The 14,743-nt window shown below is 34.4% G+C and overlaps 1 protein-coding gene and 1 long non-coding RNA gene across 8 annotated transcripts; one reads left to right on the top strand and one right to left on the bottom strand.

Moving 5' to 3' along the window:
- The first annotated feature begins 1,375 nt into the window (after window positions 1–1,375).
- LOC131007811 (uncharacterized) lies at window positions 1,376–4,386 on the top strand. 3 transcript variants are annotated; one of them, XR_009096304.1, is made up of 6 exons: window positions 1,376–1,553; window positions 2,197–2,274; window positions 2,843–2,923; window positions 3,052–3,173; window positions 3,737–4,059; window positions 4,153–4,386. It is a non-coding gene; the product is annotated as an uncharacterized LOC131007811 (long non-coding RNA). The 3 variants fall into 3 exon arrangements; XR_009096303.1 differs by having other exon boundaries at window positions 4,148–4,386; XR_009096302.1 differs by having other exon boundaries at window positions 3,737–4,386.
- A 5,216-nt stretch (window positions 4,387–9,602) lies between these two features.
- LOC131007810 (protein gamma response 1) lies at window positions 9,603–12,848 on the bottom strand. 5 transcript variants are annotated; one of them, XM_057934725.1, is made up of 3 exons: window positions 12,598–12,848; window positions 10,663–12,496; window positions 9,603–10,341 (listed from the first exon to the last, which is right to left on the bottom strand). In XM_057934725.1, the coding sequence occupies exons 2-3, from the start codon at window positions 12,086–12,088 to the stop codon at window positions 9,641–9,643; spliced, it is 2,127 nt and encodes a 708-aa protein (XP_057790708.1). In that variant the 5' UTR covers window positions 12,089–12,496; window positions 12,598–12,848; the 3' UTR covers window positions 9,603–9,640. The 5 variants fall into 5 exon arrangements, with proteins under 5 accessions (XP_057790708.1, XP_057790709.1, XP_057790707.1 ...); XM_057934726.1 differs by having other exon boundaries at window positions 9,603–10,284; XM_057934724.1 differs by having other exon boundaries at window positions 10,663–12,118.
- Window positions 12,849–14,743: the final 1,895 nt, after the last annotated feature.

Genomic DNA, 14,743 nt, shown 5'->3' with positions numbered 1-14,743 from the left:
GCAAAATTTTAGCGCCATATTTTATCTCTCACACGTTCTCTCTAATTCTTATTAAGCACGATTGGATTCTTTTCTCCCACAACTCAACATCAGAAACTCTTTTCATCAACTCTCTTCTATTTCGGATTCCATAACCGCTTCTCGCCGATCCATTGCTCACCAAACTTAATCGAAGATTCGGCCGTCGTTTCTCGGTTCTTCAACTGTCGCCCTAGCGCCACCGCCTCATACCAACATTGCCCAAAATGGTAAAAGCAAAACCAATTAGTTTCTTCATCTCTCTCTCTGTTTCTATTCTTTATGATTTGATTCTTCTCCCATGATTTTAAAGAAAAATTCCCAATTTCTGAAACCCCTTTCGTCAACTTTTTTCCAGATTCTGTAACCGCTCCTCGCTGTTCCATCGCTCACCAAACTCAATCGAAAACTCGGTCGCCATTTCTCGGTCGTCAGTCGCCGCCGCCTCAGACCAACGTCGCCCAAAATGGTAAAAGCAAAACCAATCAGTTTCTTCCTCTCTCTCTCTCTCTCTCTCTCTCGCTCGCTCTCTTTCTCTGTTTCTATTCTTAATCTCTTATTCAACATATTTGAATTCACATGTGAGTGTGTGTCTGTACAGACATTGAGGGCCACTGCATCAGAAATTAGAGAAGTGTTTCTAAAAGTGCTGGTACTAATTTCAATTTCAATATTTTCGTGTGTTAATTAAAATTTAAATTGAAATTTTGAAATTGGGTTTTTAAAATCAAGATCAGATTTTGGTTTGAAAACAACCAACATCAAACATGGTGGTTCAATGTTTATCATCTTGAAATACTGCAACGTAGAACTTCGGCTGATGCAGCCCTCCATGTGTGGCGGATTCGCCGATTGTAAGGGTGCCATGTTCGTGTATTTCTCTGGTGCAGTGGCAGCTATGGTGCAAGGATTATATTATCTCTTTTATTTTAGTGCTCTTTTTAGTGGTGTTTCACTCTTCACACATAACTGTTGGACTAATGTTTTAATGATTTTAGAACATAAAGTTGAAAGAATAGTGTTTTACATATGTATTCTGCTCCTTGAAGTGTCCATATATACCTCTAATGATTGATTCTTATGTGCTTATAATTTGTAATTTTTGCTATCAAGGAGATGGATTCTGGACACATGAATTTACTTAATGGTTTATTGTGACGTCTCTTTCTATTGCCAATTTTGCTTGATTTCTTTGCCCATAGTAATGTTATTAAGGATAGTTACTTGCTGCTATCAATCTTAACATAGTTGTGGCTTTCTTGAGACGTGGTTTATGAATTAAGGTCGTATGCATGGCTTTATCTATACACACTGCTTCAAATATCTGAAATTGTGTCATTTTAGGATTATAGATGGATTAAACCAAGATGGAAACAATGTGGATTCTTTCTTACGGAACTACAAACTTGGGAAGACTCTTGGGATTGGTTCATTTGGCAAAGTTAAAATTGCTGAACATGCATTGACAGGGCACAAAGTTGCTGTCAAGATTCTAAATCGTAAGAAGATAAAGAATATGGATATGGAAGAAAATGGTTAGGCAAACCATATTCACTATCTGTTTATTATAGTGTGCGGCTCCTGTCTTTGTGCTGTTATTCCTCCCCTTTGTAAACCATATGTTTTCAGCAGTTAACTTTTCCCCACAAAAATTATCTCTCGCACTTTTTCTAGCTACACCAATTTTCTCTCTCCCACGCTAAGACGGTTATCTCACTCTTTTCTCACGGTTCTGTCACAATATATTTGGAACGACTACTATTTCTCTTAAGCATATCGATTCTCCAACTGCTATTCATTTTTTCGGCAATTGTTTTCGAATTTGAAGCACTGTTTAACGACTATTCTTGATGGTTCTAATCTGGTTGGAAGGGTTCCTTGGTGAGGTTGGAAGAATTTCGCACACCGATGCTTATATCCCGCAATTTGTTTTTAGAATTAAGATTTTGATTTCTGCTACATGTATATGGAGAGGACTTTCTTGGCTTTCTTACATCTTACGATTTGATTTATAATTGTGGCTTCGTATATTTGCTTGTGAATTTCGGTCGAAACAATTGCAATTTATCATGCCTGCTAAAGCATTCAGAATTAATTTTTTAATGTGAAATGTGTGGTGTAATGTTTACCTATGAGAATTTGGAACTACTATTTTATGGTCAATTGAAATCTGTAGAGATGGCGATTTACATATCTTTACAAGAGTGGAGCATAGGGGATTGAAGTGGAAGACCATTGATAAAGATATCAATTGTCGTAAGTTATATCTTCCAAGTGAACTGGTGTTAATATTTTCCAACACATAATCATCTTTTATTTTGTTGAATCTGATGGTTTTTCTTATTCAGTTTGTCCAAACAATTTGATGTAATTGATACAATCCCAGAACATATTTTTTTGATTATTTATCAAAATTTTCATTCTATATGTGGCAAGTTAAGCTGTCATATGTTCTGAAAGTGTAAATAAAGGTATTTATACACATCGTGGATTGAGGTCTTTCTGATTTTCAATTTTTGACACTGAAGTTCTCACATTCAACATCATATTTGTCAATTCTTAGATCATATTTGTGAAGCCATTATCTTAGTTTGTATTTCTGATTTACTTGAGTATGTATTTTCTTACATTAGTTGACAAATTTCTCGCATACTGGCAACATTTGTGTTTGAATCCAAGATCAGCTAAGCTCTTTGAAAAATCCAAGAAAATATGTCATGTTGGAAATATTGCTGAACAAGCAGATGAAATATCATTTGTAGGATGTTCTTATTTTTCATATCTTTGCACCTCCAATTAATAACATACGTATTTATCATTGCAGACTATAGCCCAATTCAAACATTGTTGGTGTTTGTAGGCGATCGAACCGAGGGCGTTGCATGCTTACTCCGCACCCCTCAAGGTGTGCTATAGGATCAATTACATAAGAGTGAATTTCGAAAAAATATGGGATTTGGAGCTATTTATTTTAATATGTTTTTCTATAATGTTTTTCTCATTTGATAATAGAAGTTACTTTTTTCATACCAGGAAAAAAAGATTGCCCATAGCTACAGGAGCTAATAGAAAGAGAGGGTTGATTTATTCATAATTACACAGAGATATAGCTAGCTAGAATTTGCAACAATGTTTGAAGTTATGATTGGTGGGTGGTAAGTTATTGTTAAATAAATCTAATTTTGCAATAGTTTAATCGTGTGGAGATGAATCTTGATTTGAGTTTATTCTATTTGTTAATATACATGGCTTGGGCCAATCTACTCCAAGAATATTTGCATTTACCAAGGCAAGAGTTGAAGATGATGAGGCTAGCTTCTTAATATCTACTTGCATAATGTTTGTAAATATATTTGAGATACTATGATTAGTCCTTTGAGACTCATTCTTTCTTGCAATTTCATAACTATCGTAAACTTTACTTAGTATATACTTGAATTTCATTTCTTTCAACTGCTAATGGTGGACCTTCGTCAGTTAATGAACGATTGTGAAAGCTTGAAAGATCGGTTGCTTGTGCTTTTGATGTTGTGAGATTACGACAAATGATGCTTTTAACTATTGTCTATCTATATATAGAAAGAGTATATCTTGAATTCTTTTTAGTTGAAATTACATGTGCTTTAATATTAAAGATTTGAAGATACCTCTTCAATATTTTGAAATAGTAATTAAAGGGATTTTGATCTTATTTTCTCTCACACTATCTCCGTCTCAGATCTCTAATGGCTGCCGGCAATGCCCCATCTGCTCATGAAAGAGAATAGATTATTGAGATGATGGAGAAGGAGATGGAATACAGGGTGGATATGTTTAACAAGCTTACACACAAGTGTTTCGGCAAGTTCATCGAGAACAAGTACACAAGGAAGCTTGAGTTAAATATGGGAAAAACAACTGCATTGACCTGGTGCTTCAAAATATTGGCAGGTGACTAACTTTGTTGGCCAGCTGCTAGGCAACAGTCGAATGTAGAGAAGATAATTTTTATTTTGTAACTGTTTGAGATTGATTGATAGTTTGCATGGAGGAAGATATTAGGTATGGTTTTTACTTCTTTTTCTCTCATTTTCTTTTCCACTTTGGTTTCTACAATATTACATTTGGTTTGTATATGTTAAAATTGAAGGGCAGAGCTGCTTTGATTGAGATGGGGGTTTACACATGTGAGTTTCAGAGGATTACGAGGGCTATTCGGTGGAGAATTCAGCTAAAGAAGAAGTTGAATGTACCTATCTTTTTTGCATTTGCTGAAAATATCATCAATAACCTTCAAATGGGCTTATACTATTTAAGACCAACCAACTTTTGTTTAAATAGTACTAGGTCCGACATTTCTCTGCATAGTTTTACAGTATTTGGATGTGGATTTATTATAATATATGCAATAGATCGCTTTATTACTATTAATTTAATTTAATTAATAGTTCTCCTTTAAACATTAAATTAGTAATATAGTAGTACTATAAATTTTCCAAAATAAAAATAAATGATGGGCCGAGAAAACAGAAAAAAAGAAATGAATTGGTTTTAGTGGGCTTCTATTATTTCAATTGAAATGTGTTTTCTTTACAGACAATATATTGTGGTATATTATCGTAAAATATAATGTTTGTTTGTATTTCTTTAGATCTTAACTTTTTTTTAATCATTTTAATGCTACTATGTTTTAATCCATGCTTACCTCAAAAAAGTTTTAATTCATGCTTAAATAAAAAAAATATAATGAAGATTATACTTAATATTCAAGTTTGTTAATTGTTGTACTTAGTTTGAAAATATTGTTACTATCAAAATTTACATATACTAATATAAACTATACAAAAATAACTACAAATGAATAAGTTAAGATTATATAAAATGTCGTTTTATTTAGATGTCCACTGCGCATTGCAAGGGCAGACATATATAATTAGTTATATATATATATATATATATATATATATATATATATATATATATATATATTAAAATATAATTTCAAATATGACTTTTTGTTTATGTTTGTCTATGAAAATATTTATTTATTTATTATGATGCGTAATACCCTATATCAATAAGGTGAAATGCTCATTTTCATTATCAAATAACTTTTAATATTTAATAACTATAATTATCATTACACTTTATACAAATTCAAATTCAAATTTTTATTGGGTAATTGATGCTAATTATTTTATTTTATTTTAAAATATATGTTTTATTTGCTTATATTTTGATTTTAATTTTATTTAATATTTATATTTATATTTATTTCTTTTAATATGTCGTTTAATTTCAACGCTCACCGTGCATCGCACGGGAGAACATACTAGTTTTTTAATAAGTGGCAGATAGGGTAAAATAAAAAATTTGAATTAATATTTTTTCATTATAATATCATTGGGCAAAATAACTTATTTACTTAAAAAAATTACTTTAATTAATATATTATTATTTTTATGACTATCATTAATTTTTTATTAAATAAAATGGTTAGTTAGAGTTATTTACACTTAAATGATATATCGACCCGGTTCATCCCCGGTCCGTCTGAGTTTAGGGCTGGGTTGGGCTCTAAAAATTAAGACCCATATAAAACTGGGTCTAAAATACCCGCCCACTGAGCCCAGTGGGCTGATCGGGCTTTCGGGCTAAAAAGCTCGGGGTTTTCAGACTTTTAGTCCGCCTGAAATTAACTAATTTTTATTTAAATTATATATATTTGAAATGTAATAAATTTTAAAATTAAATTATATAAGTAACTAAATCTAATTTGAAATCTTTAACCACGGAGATTTGGGCCACTAATCACATTTGGTAATCAAGATGAGGGTTGCTACACGTAGACATAATACATAGAATTAATTATGTAATATTTGTCAATGTTAAATGTATGGTTTAATATGATTAATAAAAAAAGAGACACGTAATACAAGTGCAACTGTGCAAAATTGTAAAATTGAGTCGAACTAATCAGTAATCATGAGGTCTGATGAATGCTCATGTATCTGAACCCATTTACAAACACAAGTGCGCAGCAATATTTTATTAATCTACTTTTTAGTTTGCAATATCTAATTTATTAGTTGGTGAATAAAATTGTGAAATTAATTAGAACGAGAAACCATTTTGATATGCGGCCCATTAATCAAGGATTCAAGATGAAGATTGCTACACGTAGACATAATAACTAAAAGGAAAACATTTTAGAACACATTACAAAAGCTGTAGATACGCATGAATCCAATATCTAAAAGTAGAGGAGATCTTCACCAGAAAGAACAACAATTGTTACAGTAGCCTTTGTCAAATTCGAATCTTATTTAAATTCATGGAGTTAATCTTTTTCAGTTATCATATTTTTTTTATTATTTTTATAACAAAAATTAAGATTTCAAAGAAAAAAGAAAAAATTAATAATGGGCCGATTTGGCCCGACCGCCGGATGACCCGACAGAGGTTGGGTTGGGCCTAAAATTTGGCAATCCGATATGATTTCGGGCTGGGCTGACCCTACCCAGTAAAAGTCAAAAGTCCAGTGGATCCGGGTCGGGCTAACTTGACCAGATCCATTTGACACCTCTATATGTGGATAATACCCACTTAGTTACATTGTGTTGAAAAGGGAAAGGCTACGCTATAAATACTTCTTAAAATATAAAATGCGAACTAGCTTAAATGTATGGATTTATATAAAACACGTTTGGATTTTTTGTGTAAAGGTATGAATTGTAAAAAAAAAAAAATTCGCTACCTATGAGATTCGAACATAGGACATGAATTCATCTAACAATGTAATGAATCAATTGTAGATTTTGATGATCTAAAAGAGGTAAATAGTTAATATTTTTATATTTTAAGAGGTGTTTTCGTGTTGAAATATCCGATTTAACTTAATTAGTCTCAATCACTATCATTTTATTTTTAAATCTTTACACATCAACTGATTCTTTTTTTCGAAAAAAAGAAAAGAAAAAAGACACATCAACTGATTTTTATGTATGCTTCGACTGAAAAACATTAAGATTCTCAACTTTTTTAAAGGCAAATCCGAGTTATAATCTAATTTGTGAGTGGCTAATCTAATTTGTGAATGGCTAATCCAATCCAATTTATGAAAGGTTAGTCCAATTTTTGAACAATTTAATCCGATTTGTGAGCGGCAAATTGGATTTGTGGCTTCGTTTTTTTACATTTAAATTTGAAAATATAGTAATTAAATTAAATTCCTGTTTTATTTCTATTTCAAATTGCATGTGAATAAATTATTGTGTAATGATTTCATGCACAAGTATAACCTAACCACTTTTATGCAAAAACAATATATGTAATCACCTCTAAGAAAAAAAAAATGTGAAAGGAAGACCACTTTTGAGAATGCGTAGTATGGCACAAAATTTCAAGCAAATCTCTCAACATTCAAGGGCATAATTATCACTTCATAAAAATGTATTGATGAAATGAGAGTTGCATATTATTCACATGCATCTAATGAAAAGTGATTAGTTTTACATTAACACTTTATTCATTGATAGAAATTATTTCCCGGAGGGATGAAATTTTAAACAGTCAAATCTAATTAATTGCAGATGATTCTAAGATAGATAGTGAGTGGCGACGTGGAGTAATCAAGTCTCATACGTTGAAAAGAGGAATGCTAAACCACAAATAATGTGAAATAAAAAGGGCTGAAAAAGAGAGATCGGGGAAGGAAGAAATGGATGAATGATGCATGCTTAGAGGCATATTTCTAAATGGTGTTATTAGCAGAGTAGATAAAGCAGCGGGGGATGGCGTCACTACACAACTACTTACTAGGCCATTTTTAAATGGAATTTCCTTGACCAATATTGTTCAACATGAAAAATGATCCAAACACAATTATTGTCAAATAAATTGCAACAAGGCCCAACCAATTTTTTAGAGCATCCACAAAAAAAGAGCCACCCTTCTCACAATAAGGGGCTCTATAAATATTTAATCCCATTTTTTAAAATCGAATTCTGAATAAATTTAAACACAAATTAGGCTTGCACATGGCTCTCACAAATAAATAGCATGCTAAAAATAGGTATAATATAACACCTTTATACTAAAGTTACTACATATATCACACATGTATTTGGTGTAGTATGCAAACCAAGACATGATAACAGTTTATACCAGTGTATACTATGTTACTCAAACATTTAATGTATATATATAGGGGGCTGCTCCAATGAGACCCCCTAATTTTAGTGAGATCTAAGGCACGATCTGGTGCGTTTATTTTATCAATCCTATGGCTGATATTGGATCTGAAGGATGATTTTTTTTTTCGCAGGGTTCGAATCCTGGAGGGAGCAGAATATTTTAAATTTTGTAATTCATCAGTATATACTGCATTGTTCATCAGTATATACGGCCATGTTCATCAGTATATATGTCTTATTCATTACGAATTTTTTAAATTTTATTTTTCATCAGTATATACATCTTGTTCATTAAATATACGTTTTGTTCATTAGTATTATATGTCTTATTCATTGTACTCATGTTACACGAAAAATAGGGGGTCTCACTGGAGCGCGCCCCTATATATATATATATATATATATATATATATATATATATATATATATATATATATGGTCAGCTTCAATGGAGACCACTTCCCTATAGAGAATAAAGACCAAATCAGAGCCATTGATCTCACCAAAATCAATTAATCAGATTAATCTGAATTCTTCAAGTTTAGTAAATCCCGTAAATTCCTCATTTTCCAATTCTGAGAACCAACGAACATTATTATAAACTTACGAACATACTAATGTTCGTCGATGTGTTCGTATAAAAAACAAACAAATATACTAATGTTCATCGATATGTTCGTATAAAAACAAATAAACATACTTATGTTCGTAAGTTCATAATAATGTTCGTTGGTTCCCAGAATTGGAAAATGAGGAATTTACGGGATTTCCTAAACTTGGAGAATTTGGATGAATCTGATTCATTGATTTTGGTGAGATCAATGGCTTTGATTTGGTCTTCATTCCCTATATAGGAGAGTGGTCTCCATTGAACTCTTCCCTATATATATATATAGATATATGGAATGAGATCATATAGATCCCTTAGCCTCCTTCCATTGGTACCATAGATCCCCTTAACAGTATCATAGACCCCGTTAACAGTACCGTAGACCCCCATAACAGTGCACAATGTTAGATACACAAATGTATAATGTTGAACACAAAAGTGCATATATGAATTTTTTTTTTTTTTGAGGAAAAGTGCATATATGAATTCAAAAGTGCATAAATGCATTAACTCAAAAACACATTACTGCATACAGATATAATGCATGACTATCAATATAATGATACGATGTTGAATACACAAATATGCATGGATACTCGGTACTACTGGAGGACTGGGATCTACCTAATCCTGTCTCTCTCTACATATATTTATGTGCCTTTGTGTAGATGATCTATAACTCTAACTTGGTGGCCACTGCTCACGTTTAAGTGGCATTAGTGCACTCTGTTAAGAACAACTCAAGCAGAAATAAAGGAAGATAATTAAGCTACTCCCATATCCCTATTTATTAGTTCATATTTGTATGTAAATTCAATATATGATTAAACTCATGAATCTACATTTCAGATTCAAATCCGATGTTCCAAAATCCTTCAGGAGTCAAAGGAGGAGCATACCTATATCGATGCCTAGATACTCCATTGTGATGTTCACAGCGGCTGCTTTGCTTATCAGTATCAGGGTTTTCACCGGCGCCAGGGAGAACAGCATCATAGAATTTCTTGCATTGTTTGCATTCAACACCTTTCAGACTTTCGCGCTCAGATTTCTTTCGTACTGGTTCCACATACTTAAAACCTGATGTTGCAGCCCTAGGAGGTGACTTGTGAAGCTTATTTGATTTAGCATCAGCATTAATGTCCTGTGTTTGATCATCAGAGTCATCAAGGTGCATGTTAATCACTCTCGATTTAGTAAGATCTGGATGAACCACCTTCATGGCCTTCCCTAAATTATCTCTAACATTCTCCAGAGGCGTATCGAGGAAATCATCATGGGGATCAGGTCCCACACGGCTCTGATGGGACCTCGTGTCCCTCCAATAAGAACGAGGGCGTTTCATACTAGCTGAGGGACAAGGTTTTGAACTACTCGGGCATTTTGGAGCAATGAGAATACGGGAAGTTTTAGGCGAGGCAGGGCTGGTCCTCTGAACTAGTACAGCCTTCTTTTTGTCATCTAACACTTCTTGCTCATCCACTGGTTTTGTAATATCACAGATGAGATCAGAAGGCTTTAATGTACTTTTCTCAATATCTGAACAAGATATGGAATGAAAAAAATGAGAAACTCCATGCTGAATGAATATATAATGCCAACCACAATTTGTGTGCAAAGTTCAAAAGAAGAAAAGGCATGAAAATATAGGATACTAATAGATGTAGAATTAGCAAGCAATACATGTAGTGTGATGGACTGCAGGATATTTTTTCCAGAAATTGACCAAGTTATGCTCAAGGACACAACTATGCAAACCAAGAGAATTTTCCAGATTGCCAATTCACATCTGAAATGGTACAAAGTAAACAAGCTGGAAAAATGAAATGTAATGAAAAAATATGAAAATATAGAGCTTACCATACGATGGCACAGGAGTCTGATTGTGTCCCATTACATCATTTTCACCTTCAAGAGGCGGCAGAGTTTCTTCACTAATATTGCATTTTTGGAGGAGAAAATTGTACTGGGAGATCAGGCTCTTGTGCCGAGACAGCAGAATCTTCCTGGAAACAATAACATCTCTCGTTTTCATCCTTTCTGCAAGCAATTCAGAATCTTTAGCTTCAATCTGTTGCAACAACTTCATATGCTGCTCCATCCCTTCAGAAGTCTCTTTCATTCCCTCGGGGGGATGTTGCTGAAGCTTATCAACTCTGTCTCCTAAGCCTTTCTGTTTATCCAGAGGCCTTTTCTTCTCCTCCTGAAGCTCTTCCAACGCTTTCCCTCTCTTGGCTATTTCATGATTAGAAGAATCACTTCTTCGGAGTAATTGATCTTTCACTTTTCTAACCTCCTCAAGTTCAGAAGTCTTTTGTCCAAGTTCCTTTTGGAGTTCATCAGCACGTTCAACCAAACACGTTACTTTTGATGCAAGAAGCCTATTCTCCTTCTCTTTATTATTTAATACTTGCTCATTATCCATTATTTCTGCAGCTTGAAATTCAATCTTCTTAAGCAAATTTTCTTGCAATTCCTTCCCCTTTTCAAGTTCTTTGGTCTTGTCTGTGAGTTCTGATAGCAGCTCATTAATTCTACTCTCCATTTTCTCAAGTTTGAGAATGAGCGCATTAGTTTTATCTTCATAATCCTTCAATTGGTTTTCTTTCTGCAGAACTAAAGAGGATTTTGATTGATTTACCTGGAGAAGCTCATTTCGCAACTCCATCATATCATCAACTTCCTTAGACTTCTTGGTTAGCTCTTGCTGCAGTCCCTCAGTATCAAGCACCAGCTTCTTTTGCATTTCCAGAAGCATTTTATTTTTTTCTTCAAGCTCCTGTTTTGTCTTTTCAAAGCTATGCAAGAGGGATGATTTTGATTCGAGATGCTTCTGCAGGTTTTGTTGAACCTCCTTCCTTTCATTTGCTTCTAGAGTTTTCTGATTCAACTCTCCCTGGAGTTCATTAATGCGGTTACAGGACTCGTTTTCCCTGTTGACAAACTGTGCCTTCTCCAACTTGAGCGATTTATTATTTTCGAGAACCTGCTGGTTTTGACACTGAAGCTTCTTAATCTGGAGTAGCAGGTCTTTTTCCTTTTTTTTGTATGCATCTTCTGCAGCTTCCCTTGCTTCCGAATATATCATCTGAAGGCTTTGACTTTGTGTATTCAGTTGAAACTTCGGAAACAGTTGACTGCAGAAGATGTATTCTATCTGAGAAATCCTATCTTTGGTTTCCTGTATCGTAGCAACCAGAATAGTACTGAGCCCAGAAACATAGTTTGCATCAGAATTATCAATAAGATGCACTAGGTTGGGAAAGTTTTGCAGGTAGCCTTCCATTTTCAGCAGAAGTGAGAATAAACTGGCTACCTATGATAAGAACTACAAAAAATGAGTTCCTTTCTCACGCATCAATACTGAAACAGGAGGAACCTAAAAACAAAAAACACTGAAAAGGTAAATCCTGTCATAAACCTAAAATCAAGGGGAAGAGGATCTCTAAAATCTTATTCCTATTGGATAGCAAACATACTCTATCTAAAGAATAAAGTAAGCATGATGCAGTCAAAGACAATACAATTGCTTCAAAAAAATAACAATAAATGGAATCAGGCAAAGCTCGATCAGCCAATTGTACTGCAAATCGCAAAATGCAGTAAGCAATTCGCTCAGATGTACTGCAAATCGCATCCCATTTTGCGTTTTTCATCAGGTATTGAACCGCAAATTCGCATAGTTTCGTTTCTACTGTTCCAAACGCAAACATCTTTTTCAATTTCTGAAATATTGCATTCAAGTTCCAAATCTATGAGTATTAGAAAAAAAAATAGAGAAGGGAAGTGAAATACCGTAATGAAGAAGAAGAAGACGACTTAGAGGAGAAATGTGTGAAGAAGACTTGGAAGAGCAATCTGTGAAGAAGAAGTTTGGCGCGGCGGTTCTGGGAAAGAAGAGCTTGAGCTTGGCGCGGTGGTTCTGAGAAAAAAGAGATTGGCTCGGCGATTCTGGGAAATGAGCGTGAAGAAGAAAAGAGCGCGCGGCGTTCTGATTTTGAATTATTTTTACTACTGTGTTTGATTAATTGGTTGGGACTTGGGATAAGCTATTTTAAGCAAGGTAACTTGGTTTGGTCTCGATAAGCATAATGGGCTGTGCATTTGGTAGCCCATTAGCATAGACTTGTAAGCCCAAGCTACACGTTTGATGGTTGTTTATAATACCAGCGTTAAAATATGTAATGACTGAAATACCCTCACCTTCCTTGTAGAATTCCAATCGTCTACCCTCCATCTGATCTCCCGCCATCGCTCGTGCCGCGCCGTGAAACTACGAAGGCAAGATGACTTCGACGCATCAAGGTTATTCACCTCTACCCTTTCCGTCTGTTTTCTGTATTGGAGTAGCTTTCATGTATATAGTAGATAAAGTAGCGGGGCTTCTGAATCAAATGTGAAGTTCCTATTTGGATGATTGTTGATGATAAGTAATGATATTTGAAATTTGTAATCTATTTTTTTGGTGATAGGAAATGTTGCGTTGTTGATATTTGTAAAAACATTACAATCTTGCTGATTGTATTAAACTGCGCAATAAATTCGTTGGGCTTATAGTTTATGCACCTGTGATGTTTGGCTTTTTCGATTTATGTATTTTTCATCATATATTTGTGATGTTTGACTTATATTTATTTGACACTTGTAATGGATAACGTTCTTATTTGTGACTTCTTTGTTCATCTTCTGTGTAAGATATGAGTGACTTGATATCAGGTTATTTGTTGTGTATGAGTATCGGTATAGCAGATGGTGTTAGTAGTTTTTAATATTCTGAACCTACTGTTTTAGGGAGCAGCAAATTTTGCCGTGCCCGCGTCAATAAGACCGACAAAACACGCCGGAGCTAGACGTGAAAGGAGGGGGAGACGCTGATATGCTCGTTGAAGGAATTGGTGGTGTAGGGTTGGAAATCGAATAACGGGTTTAGGGCGGGGTATCTCAACAAACTAGAAGAAGTGATGAGGGTTGTTTTTCCAGCAACTGATTTGAAGGGTACCCCGCACATCAACTCTAAGATATGTGCGTGGAAAAAAACTACTACAGTTTGATGGCGATACTATCACGCAGCGGGATCGGCTTCAATACCAACGATGATCACATGATCAATTGTGCGAATGAGCAATGGGAACAAATTGTGAAGGTACTTTTGAAACATAAATGTGTTCTCTTATTAATTTGGCAGTTTAATGAATGTTTTACATGTTTGTGACGTACTTCTTTGTAGTGTGATCCAAATGCAAGATTGATGAGGTTAAAATCTTGGCCGATGTTGGATGACTGGAAGGAGGTTTTTGGAAAAGATCGAGCGACGGGGGAGCATGCGGAGGACCTCATGGATGTGGTCAACGACATGCAATGCCGCGATAACATGTCACAACTCACTCCATGTAATACCCCAGATTTTCGATCCTAGGATTCTTATGGACTTTTGATATTAATAGGATATGATAGGTCCCTAATTCCCGGTTAAAACGAATATTATCCTCGCGATAATTTGATGAGTCTTGATGTCTAGATTTTTCTCTTGAGAAAAACGAATCATATAAATATGATTCTTTTTATCCTTTCCGTGTGATGTTGATTTAAATAAATATGTATATATATGTATATTTATTATCATTTCAATGTATGAAAAGTATAGTGCATATTTATTTTTATACGAGTTTGTTTTTAGTTCGGGTTGAGTGATTACGGGCCCGTATAGAGGGCCAAGGGTGGGCCGATTTTTAGAGAGGCTTGGGCCAACTTTAATGCCCTATTTTAGAGCCCAAATACAGCCCATTTCAGCCCCTAAACCCATCCAAAAATCAACCATCTTTTTAAATTCAAATGGAGACAAAAGTGATCATTGCATGCATTGGAACTACCAAAATGCATGGGAAGTGCAAGAGCCTCACAACCAATGCACCCATGCATTGGTGGCAGCCACCCTACCCTC

The sequence above is a fragment of the Salvia miltiorrhiza genome, chromosome 2, assembly GCF_028751815.1.
Source record: "Salvia miltiorrhiza cultivar Shanhuang (shh) chromosome 2, IMPLAD_Smil_shh, whole genome shotgun sequence".
Lineage (NCBI taxonomy): Eukaryota > Viridiplantae > Streptophyta > Magnoliopsida > Lamiales > Lamiaceae > Salvia > Salvia miltiorrhiza.
Note: the sequence above shows the minus strand (reverse complement) of the source record. Positions and strands in the feature narration are given on the sequence as shown.